Below are 23,189 nucleotides of genomic sequence, written 5' to 3'. Positions count from 1 at the left end.
TCTGTCTCCCGAAGAAAGCACATGTTCAGGAAATACGTTGTGACGTAAGCACGTATTAGTACAAGTCGGTTTGGTATTAAGGATAGTTATACCTCGATTCAAAAGACTATATTAACGATAGCCGTTATTCATATTCTTTAAATACGTTGGGATAAAACGAAATTATGACAAAACGAAAACGAAGAACATTTCTGTTTTGAACGACCCTGTTGTAACGTAAAGAGTTTCATAAACGTGGCCCGTCCCTTCCAAATAAAAAATGAGCTCTTACATTACACCTTGCATTGTTCTAAGAAGAAATGGACGTATCCGCAAAAGTGACTAAGAAAATAAAAATGACCAAAATCATTCTGCATCTACGATATATGTCAATCCCGAAAGTAGTTAAACACTAGTGGAAAAATGGCTATTTGCATCGGCCCTTATAAAATGCGATGCAACATCGGCCCCTTATTTGTGACCGACGCAAATAGCATGATATTTAGTATTTGCATTGGCCCTTTAAAAGGGCCGATGCAAATAACTGTATTATTTGCATCGGCCCTTTTAAAAGGACCGATGCAAATATCAATTGAATTATTTGCATCGGCCCCATTTAAGGGCCGATGCAAATAACTATACTATTTGCATCTGTTTTTTTTATAAGACCGACGCAAATGTGTTAAGTATAGATTTGGATTTTTAGGGTTAATGTTTCAAGTTTGGAGCCGCCTTCCATCTCGCTCCTCTCCTCACAAGACCTAAACCTAGCTCCCTCCAATGGAGGCGTTTTCCACCTCCGACTACCTCACTCTGTTCTCCTGCTCGTCTTCAGGCTTTGAGTCTCCTGCAGTGCTGTCCTACGACGGCGACGGTGACTCCGGTAAGAAACCATTTGAGTTTGAGTTTGCATATCTATAAAATTTTGATTTCAAGAATCCATTTTATGCAGTGGTTCGATTCTAGGGTTCCCTAGCGTAGATCCAGGTTCATTTCTAGTTTTGGGCTGTGAAAAATTCAATCGATTGAAGCATAATTTTCGCAAACCCTCTCTCTCTCTTCTTTCTGTTCGTCTTCAACTTCCTTATACTCATAAAAAAAATTACCAAATTTTCAAAAAATTACCCAAATCGCCATTACTTCAACCACTCTCAATCTCTCACCAGTAGAGACAAAAATGGCGCTCATTCCGTCGCCACATCCACAACCACCACCAGAATCCCCTCTTTTCACCAAGGCAGACATCGGAGTTGATTCCTCTTCACTTACTGTAAGGGCCACCGTAGTTCAGGCCTCGACGATCTTCTATGACACTTCTGTTCCTGGTAAGGTTTTCCACTTTCCTTTTTCAATTTGAAGTGGTTTTGGTGATGGTACAAAATGGAACTGAACAAGTTCGATGTTTCCGCATTTTGTCCGTTTCTGTTTTTTTTTCTGTTTCTATTACGGTTCCTAGCTAACTTTTCTTAAAAATTGCTTTTCCGGTATCCGTTTCTTTTCTACCGTTATTTTAGGAACTTGGTTTCATAGTTTGATTTCTCTAGTATGATTATGTTATTGTCACTGAGTAGTGGACAACTACATTCTGTTGCAGATGGAAGCTCTGTATGCTAAACTCTACAACAAGTACGAGATTGTAAAGGTTTCTCCTCATTTTTTAGTTAGAGCAGCTTCTATAATAATATTGTTTTGAGTTTGTTTTCATTTTGGATTTTAAGCTGATTTTTTTGGGCTTCAATGTCTAGTTAATTTAAATCAATTGTACAGTTAAGCAAGAAATAAGTGGCATTGTTTTGAAGCCAAAGCAAGAGTTCATGCAGCAATTATGAGTTATGGTTCCTTTATAAGTATCATTAGCATACATTTCAAGTATCTGATTGAACATAAATCTCTTTTAGGCACTTGGAGTTCATGTTTATAGGCTTGTTGAAGCTGCTGATTCAGTTTCGGCAAATAAAATAGTTAGTTTCATTTTATTGAATAGTTTCACAAACTTTCATAGCATCTCCTTGAAATTGAACCAGGTTGCTTATCAAAAGGCTTGGGTGCACCAGTTGGTTCAGTCATTGTTGGTTCAAACCCTTTATTGCTAAGGTAATAACTAAACTTAGCATTTTATTTGTTTTTTAAGAAGTCTAACTCTTTGTTTAGGCTAGAATCCTTAGGAAAACATTAGGAGGTGGAATGAGACAAGTTGGTATGCTTTGTGCTGCTGCTCTAGTTGCTGTACAAGAAAAAATTGGAAAGCTCAAGGATGATCACATGAACACCAAGACATTAGCAGGTTAATTATGCTTCATTTAATCATTACTTCCCTCATACTTTGCAAAGCACTACTCTAAATATAAATGGACTTTTTAATTTCCAGAGGGACTGAATCAGATCAAAGGAGTAAAAGTAGATGTTGTAGCTATAGAAACCAACATTGTAAGTACTAAACTTTAAAATTTTACCTGCTTTTTCTCTATTAATTTATAGGTATGTTACCACTTCAGTTTTTAAGCAGATATATGTGGAAACTCAGATCAAGTTAGTTGGGTTTTATAAGCAGATCTGTTTATAAATACTCAACTTCTTCTTGGCTCAAGGGCATATTTTCTTTTACGCCTATTTACCAGTGATACTAAATCCATCTTTACAATGTTGCAGTATGTAATTTATGGCTTGCCTCTTGTTTTCTTCACAACTTTGACAAGGCCCCATCAATTACAATTTTGTTTTCGAGATTATTTTGCTGATTATTACTTTTTTTCATATTCAGTTTCTTGTGATTGTCCAGGTTTAAAATATATTGAAATGAAAATTTTGAGGGCTCACTCATTGTGTGTTATGATGTGTATATTGGTTGCTGTTTGGTCCTATTTTGTGCTATTGCTGCCTGCATAGATCTTTCCTTTATTTCTTTTGAGGATTTCACTGATTATTGCACCTGATGCTTAATGGTTTTGCTAGGTGAATGCACACGTTTAGCTCATAGAAACAGTAGCTTGGTATTCTTTTTTTTTTGCATAATTGCTTATGCTGTCAGGTATATGAAATATACCGAACATAAAGCACTCAACTCCTCTTCCTTGAATGCGAACTACCTGATCTTCAAAATGTAGATGAATTGGGTTTAATATTTTCCTTTTATATACCCTTTATGGTCAATGTGTCTGATTTCAGGTGCATTCTAGAGTGATGGAGAGTGGTATAGACTTTTGTGGAACTGAAATGGGTATTACATCAGGTTCTCCTACACGCTATTTCTTTGAGGCAAGGATACTGAATGTCTTTGGTTCTTCTATTAAGCATTCTCTAGCAAAAATTACACAGGATGAATTATCTATATGCTCCCTCTTTGCTGCTTTTGTCTTGTTGCATCTAGTTCTGCATTTATTTTTTTGAGGTGATTATTATCTAATTTGTTTACTTTTGTGGTCTGTGCTTTTGTATACTCCTTTGTTGCAAGCAAAGAAGAATCACGGCCAATTGGAAATTCAATGGATACTATGAGGCGCAGCCTATCAGGCTAGTTCCTTAATTTTGGAAGTTATACGAAGCAAAAAAGTCTAGTTGCGAATGATTCTCTAATTAGTAAGGATCCTATTGTAAGTTTTCGATTTACACCTTCTTTGTTTGTTGAATTTTGTGCAACTTTATTACTATATTCTGCCAGTCAAGCCTGATCACCTGAGGCATGTTAAACTTCCTCTTAGTGATATTTCATGATCACCATTTGATAACTTGGGCCAAAATTGTGTTTGTATGGTATACAAATTCATGTCTCAATTTGCTTTTTTTATTATTGGTTTTTATGAGTTATTTATTTTCATGATAATGATATCCTTAAATTATGAACATTTACAACTAGAATTTTTTTGTTTGGTCTGCGAACCAGACTTTAGACAGGCAATCTTTCATTGGGAGAAGTCTAGATGAATATTAAATGGTCTTGGAATTTTGAGTCTTGTTATATCTTAGTGATAGGAATTACTAAGCTAATAGATGATTTTTTTTTTGTTGATTCATCAGGAGAATTTGATTGTAAAATCTCATAATCTAATATAAGAATTTGGTGTGTGTAGCAGCTTCATTGTCTCATTTTCCAAGAATGTTGTTGATCCAGAAAGGGATAGTGCCCTGGTTCAGGAGTTGCGATGTTTGTGGTACCTAGTATTCTTGCTAATTTGTTGCGATGTTCATATTTGCAAACTTTAGTTTGTTAGAATTTTGTTGCTTATATCTTATATTTCATCTATATTTTGGTTATCATTTTTTTCTTTCATTTGCTGCAGATGTATGTTACTCCTCTTGACACGGATATTTATGCTATTCCGAGGATTTTCGCTCTAATGCCGGAAAAGGTAATAATACATTGTTACTAATGTATTTATGGTTATTTGGTTAATGAAAACATGAGCATTTGGTGAAATGCTTTCTGTTTGTTATACTGATATGCAATTTCAAGAACAGGGCCTTGACATATTAAAAAAATCTTCTTTTTTAGATGCCAATAGCTTCTGTGTAAGCTTGGTTCTTCTTAAAATGGCCGCCAATGAATATGTGATATTTGATTGGTTGCAAGAGCCCTTGTCATGCCTAACAATGTCACTAGTATTTTAGCATAAATGCATTTCCTGCCTCTGATAGTTGGTATAGTTACTGGAACAATAGGAGGTCATGAAATGTGGATATTATCATGTATAATCTACTGTGCAATGGACAACAAAATAGTGTTTTTTTGTCCGATTTTAGAACTGTAAGCCCTTAGTTATTTATTGTACAAAAATTGAAGCTTTTTGCAGATTTTTTGAAGCATAAGACAATATTAGTTATCTAGATCAGTCCCTTATGTAGGTACAGATGCTATTAATTCATAATATGTTATGCTACTGTGTTAACTGAGCTACGCATTCTGTTGTTCACATTATCTTGCCTTATCATATAGAGAAATGTAAAAATGATCTATTCCATAAACTAACTCTTTTTTGTATTTCCAGGTGCGATCCCAAATATATATGAATCAAAGCTATTTGGCATATTATAGAGCTCCATTCAATCCAAATTAATTTTTTTAAAATGAAAAAGCATCATTTGCATCGGCCCTTTAAAAGGACCGATGCAAATGGTCGAAGCATTTGCATCGGCCCTTTAAAAGGGCCGATGCAAATGCGGTCTCATTTGCATCGGTCCTTTTAAAGGGCCGATGCAAATGCTTCGACCATTTGCATCGGCCGCCGGCCGATGCAAATTCATTTGCGTCGAGACCTTTTGCATCGCCCAAAAACCGATGCAAATGGTCCTAAACGGCCGATGCAGATGGCCTTTTTTCCACTAGTGAAAGAAAATGAACCAATGTCGTTAAATACGTGCCTCGAACTGGTATATACACCGTTTAAAAATCACGAAGCCGGATTAAGCTAAACCGCATAATTGCACCATATGGACGAGACTGTGGGTTCGACTAATGGCTCGATCATTTCGACCGTTACCAAAACTACAAGAAATATGGCCCGATCTGCGTGTTTTCTTAGTTCGTGCCTAAATGAAAAAGAATGGTAATATCCCTGCTTCGAATAAGCATGCGATTAAACGAAACGTTCATTTTCTATAACCACGCTAGGATGTTATATCCCGTAAATTGGAAGAAATAAAGAATTGTTACTAGCCGAAAGATTATCATGCGCTCGAATAAGACTCGCCGTCTTTCCACGTAGCTAAAACGAGCAAGCGGATTTTGACGCTAGAAACAAACCCGTTACGCGATGAGTCCGTTCCCTAAAAAAATCCAAAAGTGACACTGTCACTAAATAAACACGTGGTTACGTCTCTCGATAGATCCAAAAGATCCCGTTGTAATCCAAAAATCGAGACACGAACCCACACGAATAAAAGGGAATGAGTCATTGTCAATAACGAACGATTGAACCAAAAGAATAACTCGTACCACGCCTAAATCCGAGACACGCCCAAAGGGAGTCACAAAGTTGAGTAACTATTATATAATCATTCAAATTTCAAATTCTATGATTCATCTGTTAAAGGAAATTAAACTTAAAAAAATTCAATGAGACTGAATTCCTAATATGGAACTTACCTGAATCAACCAACGCCCAATTTCTAGCTTCTCAACATGCTCAATCTGCCTGAGAATCTGTACCAAATTGATGTAGTCATCACGACTCGTTTCTTCTTCAAACTCCTCAATGTCGAAGTAAAAATCAAAAGTACCATGAAGTGAAGAAGGCAAATTCACTAATTTAAGAGATTTAAACCACACTAGACCTGATATTCTCAATCTCTCAATATTAGGAGATGAAATTTCAATGACACTACATTCACTGCAAACTTCATCCAAAATAAGAGTTTTCAAACTTTCAGAGGCAATAACAAGCCCTTGAAACAAATTACAGTTGCATAATTCCAAGTGTTCAAGGAGAGGACTACCACATAAAACATTCTCAAACTCTTTATCTTCCACTTCACAATCATATAAACACAAACTTTTGACAGATTCCCAATTTACTTTCTCAATGGGCGTTAAACTAAATGTAAATAACTTCAATTCAACCAATGAAGAATTGTTGAAAAGAAATTGCGGCAACGGGTAGTAGACGAAGTTGTTGTTGAAATTGAGAACGAGCTCCTTTACATCTTTTCTCACAGCAAAACGGATCCACAAATCTAAATTAGGATATGCATACTCCTTAGTGAAACGTTTCAATTTGATGACGAATTTGTCCATATTGGAGCAATCATGGAGAATTAGGGTTTTGTCAATGAAATTGGAAAACATTTCGTGAGACATACTATCATTAGGAAAGAATTTGAGAACAGGAACATGAGTCCATTGATACTTCCACCATTTGGATAGAACTAAAGTCTTGACTAAATCGGTTGCTGGCAGGAAGGAGAGGATGCGGTGAATAAGGAAATCCGGCAAGGCACTAATGCGGTCTTCTTCTTCTTTGCCGGATTTGATTCTTTTATTTCCATTTTCTGGATCGCAGCTTCCAACTCCACTTCCCTGGCTTTCCACCATGGATGCTCCACCCGTTCCGGCCATAAACAAACAGTCAAAAACTGAGATTGGGAAGCTATTCAGTAGGTGTATGTATGGGTTTGTGATTGGAAAATCTACAAAATGGTAGAATTCGGACAATTTTTAAAAAGAATAAGAAAACGTTAGTTCAATATTTATTTCAGGCAAACTAAGGTTTAGGGTTAGTGACAGATTTGCAAAAACACATGTTTTAAAAGTTTACAAATGGATTTTGGATCGGATCAGGTCGGATGGTATTGGGCTTTTCAATAAAAACATATTTCCAAACCGAGCTCAACTCGTATTAAATATGCCTTAGGCTCGAGCCGGATTGAGCTGAATGGCTGAATTAAAAAACCTTAATTTCAGGTTCAGTCCACTGTCGTCCATACTTTGTTTTTCATAAAGTTAAGATAAAATTGCTCAACTTGATAACATTATGGTAAAATTGCTCTTGACTACCAACATTAGGAGTCAAATTTTAACATTTTAGATGTTAGAGATAAAATTGCTCCTGGCTGTCAACATTAGAGGTATTTTTGTACATTATCCAAAGTTTAAAGTTAATTTGGTGTTTAACCATCTAAAATCGTGGATTAGATCCCTAATATATATTAAAGGGAAAAGTACGAAAAAAATGCTTGTGGTTTTTCCAATTTGCAAACAGAGGCACGTGGTTTAAAAATTTATAAATAAAGATCTGTGATATGTTTTATTTATTAAACAAAGTATTACAATTACACATGTAAGTTCTGATTACAACCAAAGACATTTTTATTTAAAAAAAAATACTCTTACATATGAGCAGAACACAACCCCCGAAAAATACAACTTTCTAAATCGAAAAAATAAATAATATGGTGGAATTTTACGTTTTTTTATTAATCTGTCAGTTTATGAACTAAATTGATATTTAAGTTCATTTTACACGGTTACAATTTGATTTTAGGATCTGTGTTTTGTCAATATATAAATATAATTGAAAAAAATTAAAAAATGTTTTTGATTGTCATCAATTACTTCAAAGTTTAATTTTAAATACTTTGTTTTGTAAAAAAATACATACTACATATCTCTATTTATAAATTTTTAAACCACAGACCTCTATTTGTAAATAAGACAAACCACGAGCATTTTTTCGTACTTTGCCCTATATTAAAACTAGTTTTTTATCTGTGCGATGCACGGATTCATCTTGACATATAAATATTAAAAATATCTGTAATTTAATAATTAAATTTAATAATATAAAGGTCTTATCTAAATTAAATTTTATTATTTTATTTTTATACTTTAAATAATTTAATATATTATATTATATTTTTTATCCGTAAAAAAGCGGAAGTGACACATAAGCTCCATTGCTACTATTTTATATTATATATATATATATATATATATATATATATATATATATATATATATATATATATATATATATATATATTAGAGAGATGTTAGGGACTTATCTAAATTTTGTAGCACTCTTAAATATAATACGAATAAAATAATCTTTTTATAGAATATATAATAATATAATTAAAATTAATATATTATATATTATATTGTATTTTTATCACTAATAAAAGAAGGAAGTGACGCATCAGCTTCATCGTTACTGTTTTATATTATATATAGATATGCAAAAAATTAGAGAGATTTTAGGAAATAATCTAAATTCTGTAGAACCCTTAGATATAATACGAATAAAATAATCTTTTTATAGATAAATATAAAAATGTAATTAAAATTATTTATAAGTAAAAAAGGAGAAAATGACACATTAGCTCCATCTATATATACATTGCGGTTTAATCAATTCTGCATCCGAAAAAAATATATTTGACTATTACATCTCATGATATGTGTTCCCGTCTGTAAATCCTTCACAGAGAAACCCAAAGGATCAAATTCCAGAGAAACTTGGTTATCATTGATAAATTGACGGACAGAAATAAGATTTTTAACAAGTTGGGGGGCATGCAAAACATTATTCAATTTAAGAGGATGGTGTTTAGTGGCAAAAGATGCATTACTAGAACCACAAATAGGTACACAATTACCATTACCGACAATAATATTTCCATTGAGGACCGAATTAAAATAAGATGTGAGTGTACCTTTGTGAGCTGTCATGTGGGATGTAGCTCCGATGTCCATGTGCCATTGATAAGGTGGTGTGATAGTCATGGTGTGCATGGCTTTTTCAATGTCTGTTGGTGCATAAGATGAACTTGCCACATTTAGATGTGCATGTGGCATGTTGGGGCACGGGCCAAGGATGCCAGAATGTGGCTGTGGGCGGCTAGAAGGGGGCTGAGTATTCCATGAAGCCGTCGGGAAGGGACACGGTAGGGTGGCCCAGGGCTGCTGCGGCGCCCAAGGGTAGTATGGAGCCCAAGGCGGGTTGAATGGTTGACGGTAGGAGGAGCCTGTCGAGTGTCGATAATTAGACCGGCCCCCTCTGTCGCGGGAGTGCCGACCACCGTGTCCGCCGCCGCGATGATATTGTGGCGTTCAGTGATGCGCAGGCCGTGAGGGTGTGTAATGCGATGGCGGGTCGACGGTGTCTGTTGCTGCGGTGAGGGCGATAGGGTCGGAGGATGGGCTATGTTTGCAAGCTCTAGAGGTTTCTTCAAAGCATGGATCGGGCTTTGTGAAAGGAAGGAAGAGGATCTCCGTGTCGGATCTGGGTGCCGACAGTATCATAGGCATCAGTTAAGCCAGAGATGAGTTGTAAGACCATTTGATCATTGGTAACAGGACAGACCACATTTGAGAGTTGATCGGACAGGGATTTGAGATGCTGACAGTAAGAGGATATGTCAGAGAAGTCATCGAGTTTAATTTTTGAGAACTCTTGTTGAAGGAAGAGAGCACGAGAGTGCTTATTGTCTGAAAAAATATCCTGGAGATGGCTTCAGGCCTTTGCTGCAGACGAATCTGCTTCAATAATAGTGTGAAGCAAATCAAGGGAGATGGTACTGTAAATCCACTAGAGGACAACAGAGTCAATACGGGACCAAAGTTCAGGGTTTGTGTTTTGAAGGGAGGTAGCGGAAGGATTTGTGGTTTGAGGAGGAAGAATATGGTCTAGAACTTGGAAGTCTTTGGCATGAAGTTTAAACAGGGCAACCCAGGTCGGGTAGTGTCCTTTTTCAATATCTAGGGTAACATTGAAAAATGTTGAAATATTGGAAATGGTGAGGGACGGATGAGTGGTGGGGTTGTTATCGGTATTGGTTGTATTGGTGTTGGAATGGCCAGTGTTGGGGGTTCCGGTGTTAGACGCCGCGGTAGTGGTGGTCATTGCGGTGGAGGAGGAAGACGATGGCGCTGGAAGGGGAGTGAGGGAGGGGTTACGGTGAGATAGAGAGAGAAAGATAGGTTAGGGTTTGGGAGAGAGAGAGATAGGTTAGAGTTTTCGTCTCTGATACCATGTAACGGTTTGAATCATTGATATATAATTCCATATATATACAGAGTACAGTTCATGTTGAAGTGAATGACTAATAGATAGAGATAAGGAGCTAACTAGCTAACTATATATATAAGATATAATCTACAAGTAAAACAATATAATCTCTAATAGAGACTACTATTCATATCGCTTCTAGTCTAGAAATTCACGAACGAACCAAACTTTTGGATATTGATTATCATATTGTTCATAAACATCTTCTCTCCGGTTTCCCTTCCACTCCTCATACTTCTACTAAACTTCAACTTGTTGATTTTCTTAGCAAACCCTTATCCACTTCCTCTCTTTGTTTTCTTCATCAGAACCTTCATCTTGAAGGGATTATTGATGTGCGCGACGCCTAATGGTAGAGTTTCTACGATGAAATGTATATATTATGAGTGCGGACTCTATATCTATGGATGTGATCTTTATAAATTGCTCTTAACTCTACTAGACGCTACGACTACTTAGGGACAAGTGTACCCCGTCGTATCAAGTAATAATCCGGTTAAGACCGGGTATCGAATCCACGGGATTTATAACTACAAGTATTAGATGACTCGGTTTCGTATGTTATTTAAGCGATGATTACTTTGGGGTAAAGTAAGACACAACTACACACTATTCCTAACTATTGGCGACACAGATTTATGTAGCTAAAAACTCCATGAAGTGATATGGGTGACGATAAGTTATAAATATAATATACAATAACTCCGAATATATTTGGTTGACGATTTACTCTTGCAAAGACGACTACGTGTAGTTCGACCGACCCGTGAAGTACTTAGACTACGTGGTTCCTAGTCAAGGCGTGTCTAATGCTGGGGATCAGAAACTAGGGCCCGTAAGTTCCGTGGCTTGTCAATTCCTACGGTTTCCGGAGCGTCACTTCCGGTAAGGCAACACCTATATGAATCCCTAAAGATAGCCCGAATGGCGTCGGAAATCGCGTTCCCCTACACAATAGTCAATTACGAGTATCAAAACAAGTAATAAACATCAACACGTATATAGAAACGGAAATTGCAAACCATATATTATAAATGTGGAAAGCATAAATGAAGAATACAACCAAGCCTAGTACACATGAAGAGTGCAAGCTAATTAGCAAGCGAAGAGGGAAGAATCGACCCTCGGAACTAGCCAACCGGACTCAAGGCCGTCTCTTAGGACTTGGAGGTGGAACTCTCGAGCTTGGTGATGAATGATGGAGCGGAACGTTGATGGAACGCCGGAATAACCGAACAAGCTCTCGGGGTGGGAGAGTTTTTATTACATAAACTGAATCTAAAACCAAAACTATACAACAACTATCTAGAAGAAGCAAAATGTAGCTATGTTCAAGGTTTCAAGAGATATCTAAATGATTGCTAGTCACTCTTATTTATACCTCAAGCTAGGGGTAGAATTGTAACTTCACAAGGTACAAGTATGGAGCAACATTATTTGGTGCAGAAATCCCATGATACGCCCCGCGTAAGGTGAGGCACGCCTCGCGTATATGCCCATTCCGTCAGAAATCTCCTGCATATGGACCAATTTCGTGTCTTGTTGTCTCAAACACTCCCCGCGTAGCTAAAGTACGCCCCGCGTGTTTGAGTCTCTGAAGTTTTATTGCTTGAATTGGAGCTTTTATGCCGTGCGTAGTTGAAGTACGCCCCGTGTAAAAGAGTTGACTCAAGGAGACAATGCAGTCTGACTTTCAGGATTAGGACAATCATTTCCGACATATGTCATACGCCTCGCGTAAGGTGTCATACGCCCCGCGTATGCTGAGTCAGTTCTACGTGGTGTCTGCGGATAAGGCAATTATTCCTGACACCATGTTTTACGCCCCGCGTATAGGATGATACGCCCCGCGTATTTGAGTAGATTTTCACTCCTTGCTCGTACCTGAAATACAAATCTTGAGAGCCGAGTTAGCTTGACGTTTTTATTTCCTAAACTAATAAAAAACGAGGAAAATTAGCTAGAAGCACAGACTTTATTCTTATTTCGCTATTTTATTAAAAACACTCTTTTTTTGTAATTAAACTTATTTATTTCTTCTAAAATTAAACCGTAAATCACGCTAAAAGATAGGGGTAAAATACCCCTATCAAACCTCCTCGGACTTTAAAGTTTTACTTGTCCTCAAGTAAAAGAAATCGAAAGACAAGGGATTGAGAAAATTAAGAAACAAACCGAAGGTTGGTTTTGCCAAGTGCGTGATTTCAAAGTTATGGTTTTATACAAGGGTTTTGGTAAGTACCTACGCAAACAATTGAGTACGAAACTTGTTTGAAACCTCCATGATCAAGATTAATAGGCAATATTAACGGGGGTTGAATATCCTTTGAGAACCCGATAGTACCTCACCAAGGGATTTCGCTCTTACGCTCAATTTTAGGTGGGTCGGTGTTTTAGCACTCTTCTTTGCACTTACTCGAGATCATGTTGAATTTGCATTTTCATCCGGGTTTTTCCTCCCAAAATATGGTTAGGCAACATTAAAAATGAACCCGGAGGGGGGTTGTAATGTGGGTGGCTTCTTTAGTGGTTAGTTTAAAGAAACTCGAGTTCGAAAATACCGTTTTGTGTTTGCACCGTGTTTTTTGTTTATTTTGGCCTTGGCGATTTTTACAAAATATACTTCAAAATTGCTCGGGTGGAGCTTGAGAATGCCTTTTTTTTTATCGTATCCTCTGTTTTGATAGAGGCACAAAACAAAATTTTGAAAGCTTATGGTGCTCATTTGCCAAGGTCGTGACTTTTTCCGAGTGATTTAGGTGCAAATTGGTTTTGTCGGTATTCGAACAAGAGGAAAAAGGGTTAAATGTTAAAAGGGTATTATTAAAAAAAAGTTGGTTAATAGGCTCGAAGGGGTTTCCTAATGTTCAATGAAAACGAGAAAAATAAATTAAGGAAAATTAGCCTACATGGGTTCGGTTTATCATCTATTGCCTTTTTACCAAAAATAAGTGTACTTAACCCGGTATTGGATGCAAATTCTATGAGTCAAGTGAAGTCAAAGCTCTCGAAAAATTGTGAAAGAATTAGAGTTCTCGTACAAACTCTTTTAGGCTCAAAAATACCTCACAAAGATTCGGGTTTAAATTGTGTACTATCAAGTCTTCACTAAATTCTCAACTATCCCGTTTCTATTGCCTTTTTAAAGTTTATTATGGAGATAACATTTAGGTTAAGCCTCAATGCCTTAGTTTAGTACTAATCTAAGCTTTGCACAAATTCCCTAATTTCAAAACCAAGACTAAAAATTCCTTAATTAGGTCATCCCCTTGTGTCGACGTTTCTTATTTTTGATGACAAATAACGGAACTTTAATTGATTTCCGAAGGAGGGATAGCCTGTTGTGAAAAATTTGAAAGATTCAATAAAGTAGTTTAATTATTTTTGTATTTATTTTATTTTTATTTTTGTTTTTGTTAGTGCAAAACAAACGTTAAGTGCGGGGTTGCACGACCCTCCGCGTTATTTAAAATGACGCCTATTCCAAGGGCGTCGCAAAAAGAGGTTAAAACAAAAACAAAAATAAAGTAAAGAAGGAAAAGAAGACCCTTAGTAGTCAGGGGCCCTACGCGAGGCATGCCCAGGGGGCGCCCCGCGCAGGGTAGCATTTTTAATGCGTTTTGAGTCAGAGACTCAAATATGCGGGGCGTAATAGGGAGGGCGCCCCGCGTAAGGCGGCGTTTTTATTGTTTTTGGGGTCAGAGACTCAAATACGCGGGGCGCAGGAACAGGGCGTCCCGCGTGTTTGAGTTTCTGAACTTATTTGAAGCACAAAAATGGTGGGTACGCGGGGCGTACCATGGGGTACGCCCTGCGTGGTGTTATTCTAAACAATAAAAAACGAAAATAACGAAAGCATAAAACACAAACGGAACTTCACGATTATAATAAAAACAGCATCGTACATTAAAAACATAAAAACAACATAGGAAATAATAAAAACAACATCAAAAAGAAAATACATAAAGAAAACATGAAGAGAAAAGGAATGGAAACTATGATTGTGGGGGAGGTGGATTGCCATGGACGTTAAAGTAGGAGGCGAAGGAGTTGGTGAGGGCATTGAATCGAGCATCGAGATGAACCCGATCCTCCCGTTGTTGTCCTTCGATGGAGTCGAAGCGGGTGTTGAGGGTGGCGAATTGGGAGTCATAATAAACCCGGTCCCGGCGTTGGTTATCCTCTAAGATATCCAACCGAGCATAGATGGCATTGAAGTCATGGTTAGGCGGAGGACTGAAATTGAGGCCCATATCCGAATCCGAACCTTCCTCCTCGTGAGAGCGAGCCGCCCCTGAGGTTTCACCCGGGCCCGAGGTGGAGCGCTTAAGGGATTTGAAGGCATTTTTCTCCACTGGCCGAGGCAAAAGGCTTGGGAGGCGAGCAAGGGTAGCCTCGCCAAGAGCGGAAGTGGCGAAAAGAGTGACTAGATGGCCCAACCCGATCTTGCCCCGCTTTCGGGTGGAGATGTGGTGGAGTTGGATGGCCACAAGATAGGAGAGGTCATAGGCACGGTTGTTGACACAACAATAGAGTGCCAAAAGTTCGTCCTTGTTGACCTTGGTGGATTCCGACTTCCCCAAAAAGTAGACGGAGATGAAGCGGTGGAGAAGTTGGAGGATTGGATCACGAATGAAAGAGGGGCGGAGGTTGGAGACATCATAATCCTCGGACCCGGTGATGGAGGTCTAAAAATCACGAGCGGAAACATCCTCGGGCCAATGGGAGATACCATCTTCCGCTTGTTTGGTGAAGTGATTGCGGAGCCATTGGGTATCAATGGTGAAGGGGTGGTTGTGAAGGCGGAAATTGAAGAGGACGGCACCGGGGACGTTGTTAGAGGTGAGGGTGGTGTAGAACTCCAAAACTAAGGAGGGGTAAACGTGGTGCCGTGCAAGAAAGTGATCGTACCAAGAGAGGGCACAGAGGCGCTCCACGTAAGCCCCGCTTAGGCCGAAACGGTCAAGAGTGTTCCGCTCAATGTATGGGAGTTCCATAAAGTGGGCGGCGGAGAGTGTTTGGTAGTGCTCGGCCTCCCCCTCGGTTAGGAGATGAAAATGAGCCCGGTGTAGGCGGGTAAGTGGTGGTGTCCCCTCCCGTTCGGGTGATGGTTGTTGATTTTGTGCGGAACGGGAAGAACGGGCCCTAGTGGATCGTGGGGGACGCATGTCGGCGGTATGTTTTCGCCTAACCATGGTGGTGAAAGATGGGAGAGGAGTGGATGAGGGGTAGAGAGTGTAGGTAGGTTGTGTGAGTGAGAAAGAGAGGGAGAAGAGGGGTTTAAATAGGGAAAAGTGGGAAATCAAAGCAAAGCTCGGATTCCCAGAGGGGTACACGAGGCGTGAAGGGACCACGCCCCGCGTATCCCCCCCTGAGCTTATTTTTCGCAAGAATTGGTGCGGTACGCGGGACGTGAAAGAGGGCACGCCTCGCGTGTCGCACCTCCTGCCCCTTTTTGGTGGAAAAACGGGCTAGGACGCGGGACGTATATGGAGATACGCCCCGCGTAAGAGGGGGAGGATTTTTCGGTTTTTGATCAGTTTTCTGATTTTTAATTTTAAGTTTTATGAGTTTTTAATGAGTTTTTATGATTTTTATGTTTAATTATTAATTGCTTAATATTTTTATTTATTATTTAAATTGTAATTAAGGAGGTAGTTAAAATTTATTGTGGAGGGAGTTTGAATTTGAAAAGGTGGAAGTTGATTGGATGGAAAGGAAGGTGGAGTGTGGAAGTGGAAAAGGTGTATGGGGAAGATGAGTGATGGGAAGTTTGAGGAAAAGGGAGTTGCCATGGGGAGTTGCAATTCACAACTCCCCGAGGATACGCAAGGCGTGTCCTGAGGCGCGTCCCGCGTGTCCTCCCACGTGGCGCTTATTCGAAATGGTTTTACTCACGATGGGTACGCGGGGCGTGACGGAGGATACGTCCCGCGTAGTGTGTCTTTTATTGAGTAAAATGGGCAGACACACAACTACGCGGGGCGCATGGGGCTGTACATCTCGCGTAGCTCAAAAAATGTTTTGGATTAATATGGGATTTGTTTTTCTTATTTTTATTTATGCAAGAGGATACAAAAGAAAATAAAATGAGGGTAAAAATAAAATGATAGCTGAAAGGGAAGATGATGAGATGGCGGAAACTAACAATGGCATACGTAAAAATACTAGAAGTAGAGACAAACAAAAATAAAAATAAGTTGAAAAACGTTTATAATATATATAAACAAGTGGTTCGAGAAACTCAAACCGGTGCTACGTTTTGAGTCGAAGTAGCTCGACTTTGAACTTCCTCCTAGGTGTATGCTTCCATTCGCGTTAGGAATTCAAATTCTTGAATAAACAACCCGTACCTGCAAAACGGACTGTTCGCTTCAAAAGAATTTGACAAAAACCAAAAACTATATGTACAGAAATTATCGAAGAGTTTAGTTTGCTCCCTATTTGACTCCTTTGCTAGTTCAAAAGGAGCGAAATGTTCCGAGGTAGAAGGGACCTCCAACTCTTCTAGCTTTAGATTTATTTCCATGGGTCCACACACAACCGGCTTATCGATGTCCGTTTCCTCACAACTGAGACGACTTTTATTCTTTGGGGAATCCTTTTGAGAAAACCCGATTAACTCGAGCTTCTCATTTTGACAAACCGAATTGGACTCTCGACTTGATTCGTCCGCGGCGGAATCACGAGGAGACTTCAATCTGGCCCATAGATTTCCTATTTCCCTGAAATATGTCTCAGTGTTAGATAATCCTTCATGAATATCTTTAAGCAGAGAGTTTACCACATCGAATTGCGAGGTTGAGTGTGGGCATTCGTCATCCATGCGGTCGTCCCACCGATGACGACTATGAAGCATCATACCCTGAAACAAATCATTAGTAACAACATAGAACGAAATAAATTGTTCACAAAAAGAGAAAATAATATTTACAAATGCTTAAACTAACAATAAAACGTTTTTGTCTAATATTGCAAGATATTATAAATCCCCGGCAATGGCGCCAAAAACTTGATATGCGCGACGCCTAGTGGTAGAGTTTCTACGATGAAATGTATATATTATGAGTGCGGACTCTATAGGGATGTGATCTTTATAAATTGCTCTTAACTCTACTAGACGCTACGACTACTTAGGGGCAAGTGTACCCCGTCGTATCAAGTAATAATCCGGTTAAGACCGGGTATCGGATGCACGGGATTTATAACTACAAGTATTAGACAACTCGGTTTCGTATGTTATTTAAGCGACGATTACTTTGGGGTAAAGTAAGACACAACTACACACTATTCCTAACTATTGGCGACACAGATTTATGTAGCTAAAAACTCCATGGAGTGATATGGGTGACGATAAGTTATAAATATAATATGCAATAACTCCGAATATATTCGGTTGACGATTTACTCTTGCAAAGACGACTACGTGTAGTTCGACCGACCCGTGAAGTACTTAGACTACGTGGTTCCTAGTCAAGGCGTGTCTAATGCTGGGGATCAGAAACTATGGCCCGTAAGTTCCGTGGCTTGTCAATTCCTACGGTTTCCAGAGCGTCACTTCCGGTAAGGCAACACCTATATGAATCCCCTAAAGATAGCCCGAATGGCGTTGGAAATCGCGTTCCCCTACACAATAGTCAATTACGAGTATCAAAACAAGTAATAAACATCAACACGTATATAGAAACGGAAATTGCAAACCATATATTATAAATGTGGAAAGCATAAATGAAGAATACAACCAAGCCTAGTACATAGGAAGAGTGCAAGCTAATTAGCAAGCGAAGAGGGAAGAATCGGCCCTCGGAACTAGCCAACCGGACTCAAGGCCGTCTCTTAGGACTTGGAGGTGGAACTCTCGAGCTTGGTGATGAATGATGGAGCGGAACGTTGATGGAACGCCGGAATAACCGAACAAGCTCTCGGGGTGGGAGAGTTTTTATTACATAAACTGAATCTAAAACCAAAACTATACAACAACTATCTAGAAGAAGCAAAATGTAGCTATGTTCAAGGTTTCAAGAGATATCTAAATGAGTGCTAGTCACTCTTATTTATACATCAAGCTAGGGGTAGAATTGTAACTTCACAAGGTACAAGTATGGAGCAACATTATTTGGTGCAGAAATCCCATGATACGCCCCGCGTAAGGTGAGGCATGCCCCGCGTATATGCCCATTCCGTCAGAAATCTCCTGCATGTGGACCAATTCCATGTCTTGTTGTCTCAAACACGCCCCGTGTAGCTAAAGTACGCCCCGCGAGTTTGAGTCTCTGAAGTTTTATTGCTTGAATTGGAGCTTTTACGCCGTGCGTAGTTGAAGTACGCCCCGCGTAAAAGAGTTGACTCAAGAAGACAGTGCAGTCTGACTTTCAAGATTAGGCCAATCATTTCCGACATATGTCACACGCCTCGCGTAAGGTGTCATACGCCCCGCGTATGCTGAGTCAGTTCTACGTGGTGTCTGCGGATAAGGCAATTATTCCTGACACCATGTTTTACGCCCCGCGTATAGGATGATACGCCCCGCGTATTTGAGTAGATTTTCACTCCTTGCTCGTACCTGAAATACAAATCTTGAGAGCCGAGTTAGCTTGACGTTTTTATTTCCTAAACTAATAAAAAACGAGGGAAATTAGCTAGAAGCACAGACTTTATTCTTATTTCGCTATTTTATTAAAAACACTCTTTTTTTTATAATTAAACTTATTTATTTCTTCTAAAATTAAACCGTAAATCACGCTAAAAGATAGGGGTAAAATACCCCTATCAATTATTAATGTATTTAAGAGTATAATTGTAAATACATATATACACATAATTAGTATAAATACCACTATGCCATTTTCCCTTTCACATGACACAAGATACATGACATACATTTGTTTTCGTGTCATCTGAATATTTTTCGTGACAATATTTTAACTGTATGTCATCTTAAGGCGAAATAAAAAATGCGCTCGATTCTCAGATGACATTACGATTACAGAATCCTGTCATCCAAAGAAAACGCGCGTTTTCGTTAAATTTGATGCGCTCAACAGATGACACTTCTAATAAATGAATGTCATTGTATGCCGAAAACAAAAAAGCGGCAAATGAGATTTCACTTACGCGGCCATACCAAATTTTAGGCGCTCTATATCATTTTGACTGAAATTTCAGCTGATATATAAACCCTCTCTTAATCCCAAACCCCAGTTTAGGTTACGCAAGCTTCATCCCTCTCATCCCTCTATATCTCCATGGTTGATTTGAACATGCAATCACTGGGTAAGCTTGAAACATGGTACTGGTAAGCCATATTTTCTTCGTTCCTAGATGTATCATTGTTCCTTACTCTATCTTTTCCTCATCCGATTTACTTTTGTGTATGTCGATTTCAGCAGCTGGTATAAGGATCTTGTGATTTTCAGACATATCATTGACAGGTTTAGATCTCTCGCTTAGCTACACTGATTTTATTGTATTTAGATTCACTACTGTAAAGCTTGGGTCTTTATCTTTTTTAATCTAGGGCAAGACATTGCCTGATACAGTAGATGGTATGAACTCATCTGATTCCTTTTTATTTGAACACTATTTGTAGGGATAGTAAGAATGCTTCAGTACATGGAAAGGCTGATTGAAGAGATTGTCAATCGGTTCATGCTTTTAGCGTATGGGAAGATTTCTTTAACTTACTGAATATATGTTAATGTTATGTTGGTTTGAACTGATTGGTCATGCCTTTAGAAGTGATTGTGTATGTTTGATGTACTGTTTTGGAACCTAGAACTCATTGATTTAGGAAACTAGCCAGATTTAGTATATATATTGTTATGTGGGTTTGAACTGAACGATTACATATATGTATGATGTTTTGGGTGATGATAAAATGATTGGTATGAACTGATTGGTTAGATATAACTGTTTAGGAAGCTAGGACTCATAGAGTTTATGTATGAATGATCATTAAGCATGTGGCTGATTAGGCATACTCTAAAGCTTTGAATGTTCATTGAGATTGGCACTACTCTTACACTTATGAGTTATACTGCTAGAAGTGATTGAGTATGTGTATGTGTATGAAACATGCTTATGTATGATGTTCTGTTGATGTTTATGTTTGAGGTTTTGTATGAGTATGTGTATGATTGTTCATTTGGGCATGTAGCTTATTAATCATGCATCAAGTATTAGAAGAACATTGATGAATGATCATTAAGCATGTGGCTGATTAGGTATACTCTAAAGCTTTGAATGTTCATTGAGATTGGCACTACTCTTACACCTATGAGTTATACTGCTGGAAGTGATTGAGTATGTGTATGTGTATGAAACATGCTTATGTATGATGTTCTGTTGATGTTTATGTTTGAGGTTCTGTATGAGTATGTGTACGATTGTTCATTTGGGCATGTAGCTTATTAATTATGCATCAAGTATTAGAGGAACATTGATGAATGATCATTAAGCATGTTTTGAAATTGAACATGACCTATGATGATAAGTAAGGAATAAGTTGTCTTGAATAAGTAAGGAATAGACATGCACGAATAAGTTGTATACTTGTTATAGCATGTTCACTTGAATATACATGTCTACTTGAATATGTTGTCTACTTGTTATAGCATGTTAGGCATACTCTTAAAGCTGAAAATGTTATGAACTCAACTGCCTCATTTTTATTTGAAATGATAAGTAAGGATTCTGAATGCAATTCATTTATGAAGCATGTATTAAAGGGTACATTTAGGCGAATTGCATGTACTGATATGGCTTGCAAATGATAAGATATATTTTGATTAGATAGAATATACATATACATACGAACTGAATAACAAGTTCTACATAAAGGGTTATATATGTGCATTGGCCATACTCTTACTATGTTCCTTTCCACTCGGTTTGATATCGTAACAACAACATTAAACATGGTGATAGGTTTATGATGCATTCATCACAAACAGAGTCCCTTGTTTTGACATCATCATAAACCTCATTACCAAGTTTAGAGTACCACGAGTACAACCCAAGTGGAGGGAGCATTGTAAAAGGGTCAGTTTAGTCTACTTGCACATACATACAAACTGAATAGCAAAGCTCTACTTTATATTACAAAAGGGGGGATGAGTGTTGCCTTTCGGTTGTAATTGACAGTCCAAAGTTCCTTAGCTGTTTTGACTAGTGAAAGGAAATTTGGAATTGGAATGAGAACCACATTTGGATATCACATTGCCTTTCAATTCTCCTTTCACTTAGTCAAGACAGCTTAAGAGATTTGAACACCCTTCATATTCAGCACAAACAGAGTCCCTTGTGGTGACAGCATCATAACCCTCATTACCAAGTGGAAGAAGCATTATAAAAGGGTCAGTTTAGGAGAACAAAGCTCTACGTTATATATTACAAAAGGTGGGGAATTAAAGGTCCAAAGCTCCTTAACTATTTTGACTAAAGAAAGGAAATTTGGAATTGGAATGAGAACCACATTTGGAGCTCACATTGCCTTCCGATTCTCCTTTCTCTTAGCCAATATAGTTTAGTAGATTTGGACACCCTATATGCTCTTTGCATACTCCTCAGTCCATATCCGGACGATCCCCTCATACTCTTTCCTGTTGCTGCGGTATTGCTCAGCAACTGCTTCTTGCCCAGGAAATGGCTCCTCAATGTGGGGCTGTAGAAGTAGATCATATGTGTGCCACAAACTACAAAATGCATAGAATAATTAGAACAAAAATATGATGTTGTATGTTTATCAAATGAAATAGATAAATGGTTGCATTATACCGTGGCAGTGGAAAAGCGATGGTTATTAAGGATACGGGGAAGATGAATCGACCCCTGTGGAGCCACGTTAGGATGACATCCTATTCCGGAAAGAAAACTAAGAATACGAGGAGAGATGTATTAGTGTATGTTTCATATAGGTGATTATATCTTACTGATCTGAGTTAATATTACTTTTGTAGGTCTGTTTGGGAAATCCGGAGGGTAGCTGATTTTGATTTCAAATACACCCCTTTCATATGGGGTGTATTGGGGGACTTTCATCCTGATCGACCATGTGAAGAAGTTACCATTGAGAGGACCTATACGTTATCATCCAAAAAGAATCATTAGAAATACACAGAAGAAACCTGGAAGGGTAACAGAACAACTATGGATTGACATACGTACCATTGATGGCCAGAAGCCACCCTGGGTTCTCATCGTACAACTTATTCAAGTCAGCAATTATGTCTCCTGGAGTTTCAACAAGGGGATCCATTGTTGGTAAGTTTTCTAGTTGTTGAAGGTATGATTATGAATTATGATGCATATATTTATAGTGATATGATTGTGGTAAGTGAAAGGCCGTGAAAGGGGAAGGGTCACCTAATTACTACTGAGTTTAGGGTTGTGTGTAATATTAATGACCTGCTTGGCTTTTGCAGATACCAAGACCTTTGGGATTATAGGCCTAATTATTACTCCAAGATATGGATTGACTTATGGAAGATATTGGTTATTATTTTTGTGTTTTAATTCAGAAATGTATTGGTTATTCAAGATATGGATTGACGTTAGGCACAAATGTAAACATGTTATGAGTATTGGTCTCCAATAAAATTGAAACCATTGTTATACATCATTTAATCTTCATATTTTAGAATGTTTCTGTATTCAGGTATAAAAACCAGAAATTCAAACAAAGAAGAAGGCATAAAGTGACATTTTAATTTT

The 23,189-nt window shown here is 38.2% G+C and overlaps 1 protein-coding gene across 15 annotated transcripts; it reads left to right on the top strand.

Moving 5' to 3' along the window:
* Nucleotides 1-604: 604 nt before the first annotated feature.
* On the top strand, nt 605-23,092 carry LOC136211034 (uncharacterized). 15 transcript variants are annotated; one of them, XM_066002530.1, is made up of 14 exons: nt 612-862; nt 932-1,304; nt 1,574-1,621; nt 2,004-2,073; nt 2,131-2,263; nt 2,348-2,406; nt 3,145-3,569; nt 4,050-4,127; nt 4,257-4,325; nt 19,680-19,751; nt 19,868-19,909; nt 20,068-20,137; nt 22,436-22,739; nt 22,901-23,092. In XM_066002530.1, exons 5-7 carry the CDS (start codon nt 2,164-2,166, stop codon nt 3,364-3,366), a joined length of 381 nt encoding a protein of 126 aa, XP_065858602.1. In that variant the 5' UTR covers nt 612-862; nt 932-1,304; nt 1,574-1,621; nt 2,004-2,073; nt 2,131-2,163; the 3' UTR covers nt 3,367-3,569; nt 4,050-4,127; nt 4,257-4,325; nt 19,680-19,751; nt 19,868-19,909; nt 20,068-20,137; nt 22,436-22,739; nt 22,901-23,092. The 15 variants fall into 15 exon arrangements, with proteins under 15 accessions (XP_065858613.1, XP_065858602.1, XP_065858600.1 ...); XM_066002528.1 differs by having other exon boundaries at nt 19,865-19,909; XM_066002529.1 differs by having other exon boundaries at nt 19,680-19,773; nt 19,865-19,909.
* The last annotated feature ends 97 nt before the right edge of the window (nt 23,093-23,189 follow it).

The sequence above is a fragment of the Euphorbia lathyris genome, chromosome 1 (genome assembly GCF_963576675.1).
Source record: "Euphorbia lathyris chromosome 1, ddEupLath1.1, whole genome shotgun sequence".
In the NCBI taxonomy this organism is placed as follows: Eukaryota; Viridiplantae; Streptophyta; class Magnoliopsida; order Malpighiales; family Euphorbiaceae; genus Euphorbia; species Euphorbia lathyris.
This window is presented reverse-complemented; position numbering and strand designations above follow the sequence as displayed.

What these genes read in the sequence shown, in the direction of transcription:
- LOC136211034 (XM_066002532.1), top strand. Translation starts at nt 2,164, where the DNA reads ATGAGACAAGTTGGTATGCTTTGTGCTGCTGCTCTAGTTGCTGTACAA. An exon ending in GAACACCAAGACATTAGCAG is followed by an intron (nt 2,264 to 2,347) that starts GTTAATTATGCT and finishes TTTAATTTCCAG; the next exon opens with AGGGACTGAATCAGATCAAA. An exon ending in TAGCTATAGAAACCAACATT is followed by an intron (nt 2,407 to 3,144) that starts GTAAGTACTAAA and finishes GTCTGATTTCAG; the next exon opens with GTGCATTCTAGAGTGATGGA.